The sequence below is a fragment of the Dermacentor andersoni genome, chromosome 1 (assembly GCF_023375885.2).
Source record: "Dermacentor andersoni chromosome 1, qqDerAnde1_hic_scaffold, whole genome shotgun sequence".
Lineage (NCBI taxonomy): Eukaryota > Metazoa > Arthropoda > Arachnida > Ixodida > Ixodidae > Dermacentor > Dermacentor andersoni.
The window spans coordinates 149,635,952-149,656,840 of NC_092814.1; the positions used below are offsets into that span (position 1 = coordinate 149,635,952).

The 20,889-nt window shown below is 41.4% G+C and overlaps 1 protein-coding gene across 1 annotated transcript in view; it reads right to left on the bottom strand.

The window, feature by feature from the left end:
- LOC126544846 (lipid scramblase CLPTM1L) overlaps positions 1-20,889 on the bottom strand; it is an 80,987-nt gene that overhangs the window by 47,027 nt on the left and 13,071 nt on the right. The window contains exons 4-9 of the mRNA XM_050192359.3: positions 18,233-18,452; positions 9,911-10,044; positions 6,623-6,695; positions 4,393-4,510; positions 995-1,089; positions 285-473 (exon numbers count right to left, since the gene is read on the bottom strand). Coding sequence (XP_050048316.1) covers positions 285-473; positions 995-1,089; positions 4,393-4,510; positions 6,623-6,695; positions 9,911-10,044; positions 18,233-18,452 — 829 coding nt within the window. The remainder of the gene's footprint in view (positions 1-284; positions 474-994; positions 1,090-4,392; positions 4,511-6,622; positions 6,696-9,910; positions 10,045-18,232; positions 18,453-20,889) is intronic.

Here is a 20,889-nt window from a genome sequence, read left to right on the forward strand (position 1 = left end):
GATATTTAATTCAATATTCATAGGTCGCTTTACTGCAATACTCATATGCGACTACGAAATTTTACTATTTGAACACCCATAATGTTTTCAAATGAGCTTTCCAAATGTAAACTTGAGAAAGCCTAAAAGACCTTAATGAGATATCTTCATTAGATGTAGATGCTTTTATCTACCTATACATTTCACTGCAAAGAGGGGCAGCCCCCTCGGACTCTATCACTTGAAGTGAACACTGCTTTAAACTACGGCATAAACTTAGGTTTCAAAATGCATGCGGCACTAACCTCAATGACTGCTCCAACGGCACTTGTGACAAGTACAATGCGGCTAGTGTCTTCATCAAGAAGATAGAAGAAAACGATAACCTGACTAAAACCCCGCCATAGCACAGCCTTCACAGAAAGGCCTTCAAAGGTCTTCCGCCCACGCCAAAAATTGACGTCATTTTTGAAGGCCAAGAAATCAAACAGCAACTGCAACAAAAATGAGACAACAGTGTTACAGTGGCAACAATGTGAAAATTACCACAAAGCAAAGCAGAAAAGTAAGATCAGCCAGTGACACATGCCTTGCTAGGCAGTGAAACCAATGCAAAAAATGGCAGTGAAATGGCAGTAAAAAGACTTACTCCTAGGCCTCTAGCTTCCATGCTACTCAACATTAGGGCAATAACAATAACAAAATCTTATACTACAGGGCTTGAGGACATTGCATACTACCATCTCTCAATTTTACATCAGTTATGTAGGTGGTTGGGGTTGCATTCTGCTACCTCCAGAATAACTCTACTTGATGATGGTTACTGTGTCATTTTTCTTTCACACAGATTTAACAGTTTTGATGTCCAAACATACATTTTTCACAAAGCAGGATCTAAATGGCCCTATGACTCTTTATCTGTCTTGATAGAATCCCGCAATTGGAATAGGTGCCAAAAAAGTTCCTTAAGTCTACCTAGCAACACATGACAAACACTGTACCGAAAGATACTCACATGAAAGCCAGACACCAGGAGTGTCATGAGCAGAACATAAAAGTTGGTGTCAAAAAAGATGCTTTTCACTTCATCTGTGTCTTTGGTTGTCAGACCTGCCATAAGCAGCATAACAAGAGATTGTCGTACGCTTCAGAAGTAACTCGAATCCACCACAAATAAACATACAGCATAATACTATAACTGACGTTCACTGCACACAAGCTTGACTGTGTGTGTGAAAATATGCATGGTACACAACTTGGCAAAACTTGGAACTGCAGATAATGAAACACAAGTTGCAACAATACACTAAGTATTAAAGGGTCCCTGAAATGGTTTGGACAAATTTTGTAGACACATAGGGTACAGCTACAGTAAAAAATTAGTGCCACAATTAAAGTGAAGTGTCTCATATTAAGAGAGCTATGGATGATTACAAGTTACCCTCCTTCCTAACCATGCTTTTTCTCCTCAACTCATTTGCCTAGTGATCGAGGCTAAGCTCCACCTTCACTGGCTCTGCCTCATGATGTGACATCATGACGTCTGCTTCTGGTTGTCTTGAAGCCAGCCCCTCCATACTACTATGCTGTGATTAAGATGCCTTAGCATAAATATGAGTGGCCTGAGCAGCCTGTACAGTGTAGCCACCTGTTGGCACAGAGCTTAGCCAGCCAAACACAGAGCTACTATTGCTGTAACCAAGTGTCAAACATTTTAAGTATTTAAAAAGACACTGTGTTCATGATTACAGTCCTGCCAAAAATTTACACAAGTAGCAAAGTAGAATACACTTGGTTACTGCTATATTACCTCTGTGTTGGTCTGGTTGAGCTCTGTGCCACCAGGTGGCTGCACCATGCAGACCATTCATGTTTTCCCTTTCGCTCATTTGATAAAATGCCCAGTCCGCTCGCGCTTGAATTTACCCAAATACCGGGCACGCTAAATCTGTCTATTGTGGTTGTAATCCTCTGGCATGAAGCGAAGGCCACGAGAACGTAGATACTGCTGCTGATCGGATACCGACAGTTCGACGCGCTGCAGCCCCGCCACTCGTACACTGCTTTGCAGAAGGACACAATGTTGCAATTCAACATGTCACCGATCGCTAGATATGCAGGCCACAATATTTTTGTTAGTATGATTGAACAGTAAACACAAGTATTTTTCAGAAATTTGCAATCAATAGAATCGTAACCAGGGGACGAATGGTGCTCTAAGTTGTTGATGAGTTCCGTAATTCCGGCTGTGTCAACAATAATCGGAGGCATGAATGGGTAACTGCAATGAAAAACGCCTGGAAGATTAGCATTTGTAACCACAGAGAAATTTCTTGAAAAGGTGTCATTTAGAATAGTAGCACATTCGTTAAGTGAAATAGAGTCGCCAGCTGTGTCTACCAAAGCAATATAGTCATCAAGACTGGGATTATTCATACGTCAAAATTTTCTAGCATTAGACGTCAGAAATGAGGGTAAGGTATTCGACATAAAATTATCTTCAGCTTGCTTTAATGCTGTGATGTAAGTATCAGATGCAGATTTGTAGGCTGTCCAGCGCGAATTTAAGGATGATAATTTGGTCAAGCGATATAGACGTTTTTTTTTTTTCTATTAGAAAGCCATTTGATATGGGTGTCATACCATGGTGTTCGAGGATTAGATGTGATAATACGAACATGGATGTATTTTTCAATTAATTGGTTTGTTTTAGTTGAAAACATGTCCCCATTATATTAAATAGGACGCTCATCAAAGTTAGTCAGAAATGTGTTAGTGAAATCAGCTAACTCATTGTTCACTGCCTCGAAGTTAGCTCTATCATAGTTGCAAACTGTTTTGCGTATTTTGCTGGTTTTCGGAACTTGCACATTAATAAAAAAGGAGAGAAGAAAATACTAGAAACAAGGTCAGGTCTAGTTGTAAGGGTTAGATCAAGGGCGTTGGCTGACACAGGTGTGATTCTAGTAGCTTGAGTGGTTAGCTGCGATAAAGAAAATAGAGCATAGTTCTAAGATATCATGAGCTTGAGAGGAAAATGGTAACATAAGAGCTGGTTCTGTGTTCCACATTATGTTAGGAAAGTTAGCCACCGAATAAGAATATGGGGGATAAAGGAAAACGTGAGACAATATCATTAATACTATCATGAAGTTCCAGGACAAAGATATTATTGTATGTGGGCAGACGATAAGAAATGCCAATGACTATTTTTTGGTGGCCAATTATTGAAGACACCCAGGTGATTTCTAGGTTAGTGTTGACGACAATGCATGATGATAGAAAATCTTTAGAGATAGCGAGGAGGATGCTGCCACCTTGGCGCACATCTCTATCACAATGATAAATTGAAAAACGGTATGCATTTTGGAAGATTTCCAAGTCATTAACGTTACCATGAAGCCACGTCACAGTCAGTGCGATGACATGAGCAGAAGATGTATCTATTGCAGATGATAAGGAGTTATATTTGCTTAATACGCTTCTTGCATTGGTAAAGAGGATGGCCACATGATAACAGCTTGAGTGCCCATCACCCCTTGCGCTTTCCTAGCCTGAAGTGTCGGGGTTAGGTGCAGCAGCAGCAGGCTCTCCGCGTAGCTCGATTTCTTCTACCTTATCGAAGACAGGAGTACCTATATATGAAGCATTTTTTTGTTAATAACCATTTTGTTGTAACGCAGTTTGAATGAAGACTATTGTGGTTGGCTACAAGCGAATTCCATTAGTTTCTTTCAACTATGCGGGTTCAAGGTGAAAATTCTTGACTGATGGATATGCCATTTGTTCTGAATTGTTCACGCAGTGATAACACCCTTTCTTTAGCTTTAGAGTTGGAAAACTTAGCACTAATGGGACAGGGTTTGGCAGGGGAGATTGTACCTAACCGGTGAGCATGCTGGATGAAATCGGTGGAAAATGAGGGAAGTACAGAAATGATTGTGTCTGTTAGCTTTTTTTTCAGTGTCATTTTCATTGTCATATTTAGTCAGAATAAATTTGATGTGACGATGAAAACAGCAGGAATTGTTCACACTGATGACCAGATGGCATGCACGTAGGCAATGCTTGTAGCCTTTCAGAAGCGCTATCAAAAGGTAAAGTCAGAAGCAGTCACAGAACATTGTATAGATGTTCTGCGCAACAGTGACAGTCCATTTGTTATGGCATGATTAATCCTATCGCAAGAACAAAACGTCTTTTCTCTGCTACTGCAGTGCTTGGTAACTGCAGTGAATATAACACACTGCATAATTTCTACTCATACTATTCAATGCTTGTACTCTTTTATTGTACAGAAACTAGCATGCATAGTGGTGTGAAATAATACTGTTGCATGTTACACAATGCTTATTAGTAAGCAGAATACCTTATAGAAATATTTAAGCAATAAACAAAACAAAACACACTCACCAAAAGCATGCATGGACTTGAGAGCTTCACTAACGGTGATCATGAGCCGAAGTCGACCAATGGACACTGGGCTAACTACTACCTTCAATGGTACTTCAGGATTTGTCTTTTTTACCAGCTGCAACAGCATGAAAATTTTGCCCTAATAAGCATTCAATAAGTACTGGTACTAAAGAAAAAACTTGCATATGCTGATCTCAAACATATTTATAAGTTAGAGGTGGGCAAATATCAACTTTTTCGAATATGAATCAAATATGAAAAGTAAATATCAAATATTGAATAGTCAAATGCATATGCTTACATATACAGCTGGAATATTTATTTTGGTATAATTAACTACCATGCTTGTACTGACTAGCCAAAAAACACAGCTATTGGGGACAATTAGGATGTCTTGAACACAATATCACTAAAAAAAAAAGCTGCATGAATAGCCTCTCACCATGTTTAGAGCGTGCTTGCAAACGAGGTTTCAAAGATGAATGGCTGCTGTACGGCTAGCTTTCTAGAAAACGCTAAAAAAATAGTTGCCAAAAAAAAAAAAAAAAATCTCCTGAAGGGCTTGCATGCTTTAGACACATTTAAAATGGCTCGTTGCAAGGAAAACACCACTGGTTGTAGTGTAAAAGATAAAACCGCTAAAGTACTACACTGAAAAACACTAAATGACTGACAAGCAATAATCTTATGTTGTCATGCAGGTTTATGTTGCAAAACAGAAAACAAAGCTTGCATAACTCACTTTGTTTCTGCATTAATTATTGTTTCAATAATAATAATAATAATAATAATAATAATAATAATAATAATTTCTCAGGTTTTTACGTGCCACAACCATGATCTGATTATGAGGCATGCCATAGTGGAGGACTCCAGATTAATTTTGACAACCTGAGGTTCTTTAACATGCACCCAATGCATGGTACATGGGCGTTTTTGCATTTCACCCCATCGAAATTCTGCCACAGCACCTGGGATTTGACCCCATGACCTCGTGCTTAGCAGTGTAACACCACAGCCACTAAGCAAGCACTGTGGGTATAATTTGCAATACTATGTTTAGCGGACAGTGAGCAGTAACCCAACTTTATAATAGTTGATTTTTGCGAAGTATTTGGTTCAATTATTCAAAACTACCAAACAGTTCCATTTTGAACATGAATTGTTAGTGCGTATTATTTTATTCATATTCTAGACTTCGGATATCAGCCCACCCCTAGTAAAAATGCAAAACTTCATGTGTTAATAGCTTAACCGTGCAAAAAAGAAAGGAAGAAAACTCACCCTATTGATAAGCAGCAATCAATGTGGACTGCGGCATGCAATTTCACAGTAAGCAGCTTTCATGTGCTAATGTGTGTAGTAGCACTAAGGTAAATCTTTTGCCATGCACCACTCAACTCAATGTAAATAAAGCACCATCACAGTGAAATAAAAAAAGAAGAATCTTAATAATTTGAACAAATTACATCATTAAAGGGACTCTGCAACCCCGCTACTTGCCTTACTTTTTTTTCATTTCAGTCCTTTACGAACTTCGTCTTCTCCACGGTGTCACTGAATATGAGAGTTGCTAATGGCAGGCTTTGCACTAGCCTGCCACTAGCAACTGTGAAGCATGTTAGCAAGCTGAGTAATGAACAAGAAATCAATGAATTAATGAATTCTGGGGTTTTAGGTGCCAAAACCACAATTTGATAATGAGGCACGCCATAGTGGGGGACTCCAGATTAACTTTGACCCCCAGGGGATCTTTAATGCGCCCCCAATGCACGGAACATCGGCATTTTTGCATTTTGTCCCCATAAGAAAGAAAGAAATATGCTTGTGCACAATTGCTTAATTGTGGGAAATGTGCCACTCCAATAGGCCTGAATAAGTGCATTTGCAATGTCTATAGGAATGGCACAGCAAGAGGAAAACAGAGAAGTAACTACATCAGCAAGATGTGCAACAAAGCATCTTTGAACTTCCATAAGTGTTCAGAAGATTGATTCATATAAACATGCACATCTTATGCTATGTTCGCTAACCTTATATACTACACTTTCCATATTAGAATGTGGCAGCGATAATTTACTACAAATTACACATCCGAAATGCAACAAAGTTGGGTTGCAATGCTTGTTGCTTTACATTATGGGAAAATTATTCTCCCCCCCCCCCCCCCAAAAGAAGTGCAGAAAAAAAAATAAAACAATGTAGTGACTTAACAGAACTAACTTACTATGAAATCTTTCTCCCTTGCTGTGACATCAGTCAAGTGGACTATAGGCACATATTCTCGTCGAGAGTTCAGTCTGCAAAGAAGACGTTTTCACAACCTAAACAATCAGATTCTGTCCTGGATAATCAAAGGCTAACAAGTCACGAAGTTGCCTTACTATTCATTGATTGCATTTACATCCTGACAACCTTCTGGCATACTACTGTCGAGCCCATTTATAACAAACACAATAGTCACGAAGTATGCATTCGTTATGGCTGAGCATTCATAAGTGGACATGTAAAAGTAAGTCAACGAAATGGTAAAAAACATTTATGCACTGTTTTCCAATGTAACCAGTCAGCTTGCTCTGCTTCTTCAATCCGACCTAATAATTGTGGTTTCCAGATTCTTCAAAGCAGAATAGATCTCATCGCTGAGAACATTGCTACAGACAAGCTGATTCAGAAATTTGATGTACTTGATTGTGGCATTTACAGGTGGTGGTAGTAGTTTCTCAGTCTGCTGACTTTCGTCATCTGATTCATTGGTGACAGAGCCTTGCACCTTACGAATGATGCCATCACCCCTGCATGACTCCATGACGTCGGCTTCGTATTCCTCATTGACTAAGATTCCAACCGACGACAGCAGCAGAGGACTGTGTTTCAACAATGCTAGAAACTTGAGCTTTGTGGTAAGGCATACTTCAGTGAACAGCGCAAAAAAGACAGGATGAACAAGTACAGGGGACGACATACAGCAATGACCTTCAACAATCTTTATCTTGGCAAAGTGCACGAAATGTTTACACGAGAGCATTATCGACGTCTGTATAAATGGCTTATTTTCTTGTTTGCTCATGATGGATGGCTGGTGGTGATAATACTCCTATGTATATATTTTGTGCGCTATGCCAAAATAAAAATTGTTTCTTCAAGTCAGTGCTGTGCATAGTTCCTTCCGACTTCGTTCGTTCTTTTTCTCACTGTTCAGTGAAGTTTAACAATGTGCTGCCATAAATTTGCAGCTGAGTTCTCATTACTTCTGTACTCCACACTTCCACTCTCCTGCCCTACACAGCAATTCGGTCTTCCAGAAACAGTTTTGGATGTAATATGCGGTAACCTCTATAGAAGCCACCTTTATCATTTCCACAGCTGTGAACAGCACCACACATAGTGGTATGTTAGCAGTTGAGTGATGATGTTAGCGGGATGTTAGCAGCCATCTTACACAGTTGAGTGGTACTACCTATGTTCACTCTAAAGGAGCTCAGAGCCGCAACATGTTCATTCTATCAGAGACGCGCTGCCATACACCACATTAAAACTATGATGGTCATGCTATCTTTGTTTGTAATACTAAATGAGCATTTGTTTAACTCGGATCATTATAAGTGCACTCCATTGCAAGAAATAAATGGCTAGCTATCACGTTCAGATGGTTGTATGAAATCATCAGCACATTTAACAGTATGATAGCCTTTCACCTATTGACTTCAGTGTCATAAAAGTGAGTACTTGCTTACTATTTATTTATTTATTTATTTATTTCTACAACCTGTCAATCGAAATAGGGATTATAACAGAAAGGATGTCAAAAAGTCAAAAGAAGTGAAATAATGTATTGAAAGTCAATAATGGCACTGTATAATATAAGAAATGTAGCTTTTAACTCGGCATGAACAAAAGGATTTCCAATTAATACCAGAAGTGACATAATAACCAAAGCTGTAACATACTTAAGAACAAATACACCGAGTTGAGGAGACATTAAAAGGCAAGGGTGCCCAATTTTCGGCTCAAACAAGTAGTTTGCTGCTAACAAAAGGAGGAACAACTTTAAAGGTGTGCCGTCAGTAGGAGAAAAGATGGGGGGAAAAAAAAGCCCACACACACACATACACACACTCACTAATGAAATTACAAATGAAGTGGCTTAAAAGTGTGTTATTGTTAATGCACGAAGTCGGGCTACTCCATTCTCTTATCACCAAAGGAAAACCTGAGTATTGAAAAGCATATATGTGGAATGGGTAAAAAATAAGACTATGGGCGTATATTTGGTGCATGAGCCTTGATTTCATAACACAACGAGAAGCGTCTATCTTTAATTGTTTTATAGTTAATGCGTACATGACTTTTAGGCATGGCAGCTTGACAGTGACAGGAACTTTATTGGATTGTCCTGTACTAAATTTTTTTTTTGTGAGTATTCCAGCCTTCCTTAGCAATTCTGTAGGGCAGTCTGTTGGGCTGTACTTGTTAAAAATAACCCTAAGCACTTTTATTTCAACTTCTTCAAGTTTCTTAGTTAGCTTTCTAACAAAGAAAACCCAAGCAACATTTGCTTATTCCTGAATGGGTCTGGTAAATGTGTTGTAGGCTAGAAACTTTGTATCTGGTGTTGTTACTCTTTAACACCACCAGATACAAACTTGTACGAAGAGATACTTTTTCTGTGGTCAGAAAGGCTTATCTCAAATGCAGATAATGTAATATGTTGAATGTGAGAATCCCACCTCAAGTTGAGCGATAACGTTACACCAAAGTATTTATGCTTCTTGACTTTGATTAGAGCAGTTGAATTATGAACTCGGTTGAATACTTTTGGCTAGCTTTCAACTTTCTTACATATAACTTCTGGCATGATAGTGAATAACTTTGATAGTAGACAGCAGGCGGGAACACCCATGGTAATCATTCTGATCATTCTGACACCAAAGCCACTCAAGCAGGTCACATTTCTCAAGAAATGCATAAAAATTAACCAACTTTCTTTTTTTTAGTGCACGGAACCCATGGACACAAATGGAGTAAGACAAGTATTACGAACTAGCAACTCGATCTCTAACACTGTCAAGCATAAAAGTGTTTTTAATGTGCATGCTGCCAATAAATGCACTCAACATTGCATTTATACATGTTCTTACAAGCCATGTTTGTTATGCTTACATAAACTCAGTATCATTCCCCGTGCTCGTAACAGTGGGTTGTCAGCTATGGCATTCTGCTACTAAGCACAAGGTTATTGGTTCAATTTCTAGCTGTAGCAGCCATGTTATCCCAGAGGCTGAATGCACAAACACTCAGGTACCAATATTGCGGTGCCCTTTAAGAAATCTCAGTTTGTCAAAATTAATATGTAGCCCTCCATTAGTGTTCCCCAAATCAAATCCCAAGTGCCACAATGAGATGTAAGAACACCAAGGAATCAGTCAGCTTAGCTCATCTTTGTAAAATGCATAGGCTAAAGCTAATTCACTATATTTGATTGGTTGGCTATGACAAAATAAATAAGACTTACTGAAGCAAGTGGGCTATCTCACCAGGAATCTGGTTGGCTTTGATGGGGAATGGGTCACTCAGTATGTTCACTTCAACCCGTGGGTTCCAGTGGGTAACTGGTTTACTTTCGAGTGCTTCAGCAGAAGGCGGTGTCTGAGGAGTAAAGAAATACCAAAATGCTAAGGCATACTGCATTTTCCAGATTCTGCATAGCTGATAAAGGGTTACAGATCAAAAAGAAACAGCATGCATGGATTCCCTTGTAAGTTTTCCAAAATACCAAGTACAGCAGGGCAAGTAATGAAGGAATAATTCTGTCTTGGTTCTATTGTGAGCTGTGCAGTGCACAACCTTTAGAACGAAGTGACCTGTATAACGAATGACTCCGAAGCCCCCAAGCACTTCATTATAAAGACATTCGACTGTGTACGCGTGTGCGTGCATGTCACAAAGAAACAGCATGCATGAATTCCCTTGTAAATTTTCCAAAATACCAAGAACAGCAGGGTAAGTAATGAAGGAATAATTCTGTCTCGGTTCTATTGTGAGCTGTGCAGTGCACGACCTTTAGAACAGAGTGACCTATATAACAGTGTGTGTCCCAACTATCATGCACCAAGGTTTAAAAATATGCAAATGCCACGTAGCTTGACAGTACAAAGGTAATATTGCTTGCCATTGCTTGGATATATTCAGATTATTTTTTGCATTCTGCCTAATTACATATTTGTCTAATTATTGATCAACTGCTCAAATATAATTAGATTAAAAGTGTCAATGAGAAAATTGTACAGCAACATGAAAAACTCTCTCTACAGCATTCTGTTGCTCAATACATACTATATAAAAGTGTTTTTCCGAGCGTGAAAAAGCCCACAAATACGACATTCGTTTGATAAGTGTGGTAAAAAGCAACTAAAGATACCATGTTTGCAGAAAACAATATTTTATTATTCAACGTAGTTCCCTTCCAGCTTCACACACTTCTTCCAGCGGTGATACAATTTTTTTTTATCCCCTGAGAAACAAAGGATGGCTCGAGGCCCTTGAAGTAGTCATTTACCACTTAGGTAACCTCTTCATGTGAAGAAAATTTCTTTCCACCCAGTCAATTCTTCAGGTTTGGAAAGAGAAAAAAGTCACATGGGGACAAATCCGGAGAATAGGGTGGATGAGGCAGAACCTCGAAGCCTAACTTGTGCAATTTGGCCATTGCAACGAGCGATCTGTGAGGCAGATCATTGTCTTCGTGAAAGAGGAGTTTTTTCCATGCTAACCCAGGTCTTTAGTGCGCAATCCTTCTTTCAGTTGATCTAGGAGTGTTGCATAATATAGTCCTGTTATCGTTTTGCTATTGTGTAAGTAGTCTACAAAGATTATTCCTTGTGAATCCCAAAAGACAGTCGCCATCAGCTTTCCATCTGAACAAACAGTCTTTGCCTTTTTTGGAGCAACTTCATCAGGCCCAGTCCATTGCTTTCACTGCTTTTTAGACTCTGGAGTGCAATGATGTATCCACGTCTCGTCAACTGTCACAAATCGACGCCAAATGTTCTACGGATTGCGATCAAGCATCGATAAACACTGCTTCAAGATGTCTGTCTCATGCGCTTTTGGTCAATGGTCAGCAGTCGTGGCACACAATGTGCACAACCCTTCTTCATCTGCAATTTCTCATGAAGAATATTGTGAACTCTCTTTGCCGAGATGCCTACAATTTCAGCTATCTCCTGTACCTTCACTCGGCCATCTTCCATGACAATTCCATGAATTTTCGATGCCATTTATGGCGTGGTGACCTCCACTGGATGCCCAGGACAGGTTTTATCTTGCGTCGAAGTTCGGCCATGTTTGAATTCATGTATCGAGTAGTAAATGGCCTTCAGTGATGGTTCAGTCTCCATGAAATTTGCTCAACTTGGCTTTAATTTGGGCAGCCGCCCAGTGTTTAAATAAAAATGTTTGATCACTGCTCGAAATTCCCCTTTTTCCATTCTGGTGGGAATCACTACACAGCTCAGTGCCAATGGCTGTCAGAAGCTTACTAACTGTCGGTACTAGCATAAACAAGTTCTGCCATCATATGAAGGGCGTTTCTCGCACATCACCTAGAAGAAAACAGAATTGTAGCGCCATCGCTTGTATTTTTACCATACTTAACAAATGACCCTCGTATACGCAAAACTGCCGTGCGACTGGCCACTCAAGGCACCTTGCGTGTATTCGCGGGGTTCTTTCACGCTCAGAAAAACACTTATGTAGCACGTATTAACAACAGAAAGCTGTATCGGGAGTTTGTTGCTCCACAATTTTCTCATTGACACTTTTCATCCAATAATAATATTGGAGAAGTTCATTAATTAAGACTAATTATGTAATTAGGTGGGATGCAAAAACTCATCTGAGTCTCTCCAAGCGACGACAAACAACATTACCTTGGTTCTGTCCAGCTACATGGCATTTGCATATTTTTAAATCTTGGTGCACAATAGTTGGGACACCTTGTATGTATGTATGTTTGTATGTTTGTATGTATGTATGTATGTATGTATGTATGTATGTATGTATGTATGTATGTATAGATTACTGGTCACATAATATGCAATAATAATGTTCGGCAAAAATAATATGGCTGAGAAGAAGAAGCTTAATATTAATGAGCTATGTGCCTTCACAAACCAGAAGCATGAAAAGTGACTGCAGAATAAGAATTCAGTAAATAACAAACACAGGTTCCCATATCACAATATTTTGAAGTTTTGAGAATCATTAACATTTAGCTCAACTGATAAGTTTCTGCTGGTGTGGAAGCAAAAACTCTAATAGCCATGCTTCAATTGCCCTAATTCACAGAGCACATGGATGTTTTAGATGACTTCACCAAATCATGGCTTTTTATTTAGACTTAGCCCTTTAAAGGGCCCCTCACCAGGCTTGGCCATTTTAAACAGACAAGCGCAGTGTATACAATGAACACTGGCGATCGCATCTGCAAGGTACTGTATTGCACCACTGCATGCCGCAAAACAGCTGGAATTTCAAACTAAATGCAGCGCACACATATACCAGCACATATAAGGTTCTAAGTTCAGTGCCTGCCGACAAAATCTTCTTGGTTTTTCAATAGCCGCATTTACAAGGATACAAGAATGGAGCATTGCATCAAATTTCCTAGAGGTGCATAGATGTAAATGGCGGCAATGCACTGAGAAACTAATTAACACAGTTCTGACGCTTCTCTACATTGCGAATGGTAGCTGTGACATTGAGAGAATGTTTACCCATATACATTGCGTTCAAGAAACGGTGGCTGATTCGCCTCGTTGGTATTCCATTAATTTTGCTGCAAGAATGTATAATGCGAACCAGTAAAACAGGACAACAAAAGAGAAGAACTGAAGGCCCGACAGGTCTAGGATGGACAGCTGAATACTTCCAATGCACATGACAACGTACGTCAACAATTATACGGCCTTGTTAATATAATGGAAAGCACCACACCTTCTGTGAATCATGCACACATACACTGCTTTTTTCCTTTGTTAACAAAATCAGAGAACAGAATGAAGAAGGGATTGCCAGACTTGTCTCTATTTTTTGTTTTTGTTAATGGGGTTTCTTTTAAATGTCTTAGTAATGCCTGGCAACGAGGATTTGTAGAGATGAGTTCGTCACATGATTTGCGAGTGGCTCTATTTGCCATGACATGTTCTGGGTATGTACAAAGGAAGACTACTGCTTGCATTAATCATTTGTAAAAGTTACAAGAAAAATTCCAAACACTGCACGGCCGAACAACAAAACCCCTCATTTTCTACCAGACAAGAATAAAACGAAATTTCTCCAAGATTTACTCTCTCAAAATAGCATTTTTTACTATAGGGAATTTAAAAAAATACAAAACCCAATAAGGATGGACCCTACATGTATTGCATGTTATGGACAACCATTAAAAAATAAGCTCAAAACTAATTTTATTTTAGCCTTGTTATTTAAAGACAAATTTTAAAATCGGAAGTAGTGGCGTGTCTATGTCAACATTCAAAACCAAATTTGAACTGCACTCCACGTTGACATTCAGTAGGCGGAGTGTTGTGGGCACGCTCCACTCTGCCATAGCCTTCGCAGTGCAAGTCATTGAAGGAAGAGTGGAAGCACTGCGAAGGGGGTGTTTCATTGCCAATAACTCTGCTTCTGATGAACGCATGAAGTACTTTTTGCGCTGAAGTATTTCTGAAATAGTTTACTTTAACTTCAAATGCATTTCTCGACTTCGATAAAAAGTGGTTCAGGGCCCCTTTAACCGATTCTTGTGACGTCTCGATCTAGTTTTGGCCACTATATGTAATATCTGGCTAGTCCTTTCATTTTGGCCATTTTAGTGTGCCCTTGATATCTCTGTATTCTTCAGGAATGCTCACTGTCATTGCCTACAATACACAATCGACCTCGACAGTGAGCTCTGCTCTTCATCTGAAGTATGGTTTGAGGTCCTGTGAGTCAACATGCTCAGGCCATCCTTCCACAGTTAACCGTAACACCTATGACAAGGTCTTGTTCTTTCTCGTTTCTGAGCTAAATTGTTTGTGGATCAGAGGTAGAATTCCAAATTTGAATATGTGCATGCATGCAATTTCATTAACAGTTTCATTTTCTGTTTTGCCTTTCTTGATTGTGGGTAGTTTGGACAGCGTATTTGCTATGTTCTTGTTGCTTGGGACATGCTTTCTCAAAGCAGTATCCTGACAAGATTATCGCGCACCTCTGTATTCATGCAGCTGCTGCGGTTGGTATGTTCTTGGATGAATTAAATACTGATTTAAGAGGCTTGTGGTCTGACAACAAGGTAAATTTCTGTCCACATAGGTACTGCCGAAATTTCTTTACACCTTAGACTAGGCTTGATGTTTCCTTATCAATTTGAGAATAGATTGACTCACTTTTTGTTAGAATCCTGGACGCAAATGTAATGGGTGTTTTTCCCTTGATGCCGTGGTATCAAAATGTTACGGGGTTAAAAGAAGTCAGTATATTTACGGGATATTTACAATAATCGTAGCAGCTGACAAGATGGTAGACAGTCCAGAGTGTCGTCTTCTTCGGACCAAGCTTAAAACATCTTCTTCGTCAGCGTGTCACATGACCTCTGGCGGCTGAAGCACTGACTCGGTGCTGGTTAGGAGGCAGTCGAGTGATACGACTCGAGACGCGCGACGTGGACCACGTCAGAGCTATGCTGAGCCATGGTTGGCTCAAGAGGGGCGATTTCGTACGTGATGTGAGTTACTTGACGCAAGACACAGTAAGGGCCAGAGTAGCATGAAAGTAACTTCTCCGAGAGGCCAACGCGTCGCCATGGTGACCAAAGGAGAACCACGGCGCCCGGTGTGTAATGGACATCACGATGGCGGGTGTCATATAAGCACCACTGATTGTCCTGCGACTCCACAAGTCGACGTATGGCAGTATTGCGCGCTTCTTGTGCTTTGAATATGGCTTCACGGGCGTACTCAGATGTGATATTCAGACTAGCAGATAGAACGGTGCCGAAAGGTAGCACAGGGTCACGGCCAAACAAGAGAAAGAATGGAGAGAAGCCTGCGATATCATGACGAGACGAATTATAGGGGAAAGTAACGAACGGCAATGCAACGTCCCAGTTGCGATGGTCAGCAGAGACATACATGAACAGCATGTCAGTAAGGGTTCAGTTTAGACGCTCGGTTAGACCATTCATTTGTGGATGGTAAGCAGTAGCAAGTTTGTGTTTAATCACGCGCAAGTGCAGAATGTCATTGACTTTAGAAAGAAGGTAGTGGCCTTGTTCAGTGAGGAGCTGTCGAGGGGCACCGTGGTGAAGGATGACGTTCTCTAGGAGGAAGCTGGCGACATCGGTTGCACAGCTTGTCGGAAGAGCCTGTGTAGATTGCATATTGGGTGGCGTAGTCTGTTGCTACAGTAATCCACTTGTTTCCTGAAGTAGACGTAGGAAAAGGGCCTAAAAGGTCAACACCTACACGGAAGAATGGTTCGGATGGTATGTCAAGTGGTTGAAGGCAACCAGCAGGGAGTGTAGTCGGCTTTTTGCATCGTTGACAAATGTCACATGCAGCGATATAACGGCAGACGTCACGGTATAGACCAGGCCAAAAGAAGTGCCCACAAATGCGCTCATAAGTTCGTGACATGCCAAGGTGACCGGCAGTCGGTACATCATGAAGCTGGGTGAGAACAGTCTGACGCAGTTGCTCTAGCACAACGAAGAGTCGGTCAGGGCCGTCCGGGCACATGTTAGAGCGGTACAATATGCTATCGTGAAGTTCAAATATGCGAAGCGAAGGATTGGGCGTTGTTGAAGTCAGCCATTGAATAAGGTCCTGTAAGGAGGTGTCCCTATGTTGTTCCGCTCCGATATTGCAAAAAGCAGCCAGAGAGAGAATGATGACAGGTATGCCCGGTCATAGAAACGTCAGGTGGGTCGACAGGATGGCGCGACAAGCAGTCCGCATGTTGATGTAACTGGCCGGTCTTGTATACAAATGAATAGTTGTATTCTTGAAGGCACAGAGAGCTCAGCGGCCAAGGCGCACTGAAGGATCTTTCAGGGACAAAAGCCAACATAGAGCGTGGTGATCAGTGATGACTGTAAATTGCCGGCTGTACAAATAGGGCGGAATTTATTCACTGCCCAAACGAGAGCCAGACACTCGCGTTCGGTGATAGAATACTTGCGCTCAGCAGGGGAAAGAAGGCGGCTGGCGTAGGCAATAACACATTCTCGCCCTTGTTGTTTCTGGGCCAAGAGAGCTCCAATACCGTGGCCAGTGGCGTCGGTGCAGACTTCTGTTGGAGTTGACGCATCAAAGTGAGCGAGAATGGGAGGGGAAGTAAGCAGCCCAATCAGCTCGGCAAAAGCACCAGCTTGCTCAGGGCCCCAAATGAAGGCGGTCCATGTCATTTACGGCAATTCGGCAGTAGCCAGAGCGAAAGTCTATGAACGAAAAATATTGTGCTCCATGCAGGCAATTCAGGGCATCTGATTAGTCTTTCAAGAACCAGCGCCCTTCCCTTCCAAGATGCAGACCGCTAACTTTCATTGCTGCGTCCAGATTTCGCAAGCGCTCTTGTTCGTCTTTTCTGGTAACAACAATGCCATTTTGAATGCTTCCATTTCTGTTGTGTTCGCTAGTATTTCCTCAATGGCTCGTTGGAAAATTGCTCATGCCGATGAGACCCCGAAGGGAAGCTTGTTCACCTGGTATAGCCCTTTATGTTTGAAATCACTTGAAGACACTTTGTAACCAACATTGAAGTCCTCTGTATCAGAGTTCACAGTCCTTGACTTTCAGCACCATTAAAAATATAACATGCGGGCTTTTTGAGCAGCTCCGTCATGTCGGAAAACATGCCAAGACGCAAGCAACACCAACACATAAGATTTTTCACACCTATAAACCTGCCATACAATTTTAGTTTAAGCAACTGCTATGTATGCACAACCAGTATAAGGATGTTTCATGTCTGTAAATCACCTCGGCAGAGGCAGAGAGCGTGCAAAAAGTGCAACTTGGGCAACGATTTTATAGCGATGCCTTTTCAAATGATATTCCTTTTTCCACTTCATCAATGGTCAGAGCAACACTCCACCCACATTATTTTAATGGGATAGGCAGGCCACGAACTGTGATAATAAAAGTCGCCTTGAATTGAGCGGCAGATACTGATACAAAATCACAGCTTTGGCTTTACTCAAGACAAGGCAAGGGTGTGCATCTGCACCTGGTTGGGTATACTAGGGCACGGCACTTCTAGGGAGAATTCTGCAACACAGACACAAAAAGTATACATCTATATTACAGACACGTTTTATTGCCCTGGCTCCAATAGCTCCCGAGGAAGAAGACTATACAGTGAAGCAAAATTGCTTTAGACTATTTTGGTTGAAAACATTAAAAAAAAAAGAAATGGTGGGACTTTCTATGCCAAAACCACGATCTGATTATGAGGGACAGTGGGGGACTGTGGATAAAAATTTTGACCACCTCAGGTTCATTAACGTGCACCTAAATCTAGTAGTACATGAGCGTTTTTGCACTCACTGCAGATTACCTCATAATAGGGCGCACAGGCCGTGTATGCATTCAGCAGTATGGACAGCCATGCATAGCCACCACCGGGTTAGAGGAGACGTGCACTCTCATCTGCCCCTGCCCCCCCCCCCCCCCCCCCATAGCGCTCTTGATCATGTTAACCTACTGACATTTTAAGTATTAAAACCTTATGAACAAATATGTATAACCATGGGAATTTATTCAAGCCATAATGTAGCGCTGACACTTACTGGTGGTGTATTAGACTTGAAGGATTTGATGAGCTGGATCTCCTCTTCAGTCGGAACCAAGTAGCGAGTAAGAGGGTTGCTACTTATGCTGACAGTTGAGGCACTCATCACTTGTTCTAGTGACTTCACAGACTCCCTTTTTTTGCGCTCCAACAGCAACACATAAGCATCCAATGTTCCATTCCTTAAAGTCTTGCGTGGGAGCGTCAGATTGATGTCTCTGTGAAATTAGAAAAAGATTGTCCTTTTTTAGTAAAGTAGTAGTGATCAACATAGAAATGTAGGTTGCTGGAAAATATGGATAACAAAACCACAATGTGCATACACTAGGCCAACGTGACACTGGGATAGATTTGTGCTCTGTCCTTTAAGGAATTTGAGCACTACCTGAAAAGCAGGTGTTTTAGCTTACCAGAATAAAACTCTTGTGATTAGCTTGTCCTTACCCTGCCATGTGCACTTTACACAAAGCTGTATAGCTCTACCTCCCTAAGGGCCTGTCGTCTCCATGCACTCTTAAAGGGCCCCTCACCAGGCCCCATATCAAATTTTGGTTATACGGGGGAAATTGTTATGTGTCCTCTAGGGAGCACTCTGCCGCAAAAATGTTTCAAGTTGGCTTATTAATAGCCGAGACAAATATTTCAGTGCCACGAACCCATGATTTCAGCAGGCGGGCTCCACTGCACAGCAAGGCTCCCTCTCCACTCGCCCCATCTAGCCTTCGCAAGCGAAATTCCTTCCCAGCGTTCTCCCATGCCAGACCTCGAGGATCGTGTGACACATACGTCACGAGCCCCGCCTCCACTTTTTTTTCTCCTTCATTTCTTTTCTTTTTTTTTTGCGGCTATGCGCATTTCCGCTGGTGGCATTGCACGTGAGCTGTTATCGTTTCGCGCAGTGCACAATTTATCGCGCTGTGCACAAGGACACATGACTAGCGGTATAATTTAGTGCTACATGAATACTGAGGCAGAACAAGCGGATCGCAGAGCATGATCACGCACCAGAACACTGTAGAAAATGGCACAGTTTTGGTACCTGCGCACGTGACCGCACGAATGGGGAACAAGCAGACGAAGCATAAGTACATCTCTCTTACTTCAGTGCGAAGTAAAGCAAAAAACATGCAGACATTCTGTCTGTGCGTTTTATTATTTCTCTAAACTTCAATTCGTCAATTCAAGCAACAGATCACACGAATAACAGATGGTGCCTTGAATAATTCTCGAAGTCACGTGTCACCATGAGCGACGTCACACTGTGGACTCGAGTACGTAAGCGCAGCGACGCGACGACATCATCCTCCGGCTTGGAGTGCGGCGGCCGCGAGGAGAAGAAAAAACAGCCTTCGGTTTTAAATTTCAGATCTTTCCGCAGTGCATAGCGGTGTAATACTTTGCAGACACTATCATTATTGCACCATGTATGCTCTGCGCTTGTCAGCTCAAAATGGCCAGACCTGGTGAGGGGCCCTAAAACAATTGCACTCTTTGGGGTATATATTTGTCCCACAACAATAATCGTCGTCTGCCTTGCTTGTGTTTCCTTCCTTGAAATCTCAGCGCTCACTACTTTCCTGTCAAGAATGCTGTGTCATGCTAATAACACGCAAGCCGTTCATGACTTGGAAGTATCGGAGTCACAGCACTAAAGAAAGGAAATATGGGCAAGACAGATGACTATTGTTGTGGGACAAGCCCCAAAGGGTGTAAATTTTTTTTAGAGTGTGGGCAAACACTTGAGAGGCACAAGCCGCATGCGCTGCTGGGTTCCTTACAGCACCAGCAGATGGTGCTCGCCTCCGCATATCCAAATTTAGTGTTAGAAAATCAGGTGTTATGGTATTCAATGAAAGCAGTGAACAGACAGTGGCGATACAGGGCCAGGGAATACTTTGGGTAACAGAATATAAATACCTTGGTATATGGATAAACGAAGGCAATAGAAACACAGGAAAAAACAATAACAGTGAAGGGGAAGAGAAATGCAGCCATAATGAAGCACAGAGCGCCATGGGGATACAATAGGTACGAGGTGCTCCGAGGTATGTGGAAAGGTGTAATGGTTCCAGGACTTACTTTTGAAAATGCGGTTGTTTGCTTTAAATCAGGGGTACAATCAGGACTCGATGTGAACCAAAGGTCAGTTGGTCGCCTCCCATTGGGCGCTCATTAGAAGACTACAAATGAAGCTGTGCAGGGTGATATGGGCTGGACTAGTTTTGAAGTGAGGGAAGCTCGCAGTGAAATTGAGTATGAAGAACGACTGAGAAATATGGAAGAAAGTAAATGGGCTGGGAGAGTGTTAAGGTATCTGTACAGGAAAAACATTGATTTACAGTGGAGGAAAAGATGTAGGAAGCTTACCAGCAAGTATGCGGCCTGTATAGTGGGTAACACAGCAACAAAGAATGTCAAGCGGAAAGTCAGAGAGGCCGAAATAATTTCATGGGTGGCGGCAATGGAAAAGAAACCTGCCATGAGTAACTACTTAAGAGGAAAAAACAAAATCAGGAAAGAAACAATTTATGATAACTCAAAGGGAAGCTCATTACTTTTCAAAGCAAGATCGGGATGCCTTAGAACACGCACATATAAAGCGAGATATAAGAAGGAAGAAGAAGCATGTGCTTGCTGCGGTAAAGCTAGGGAAAG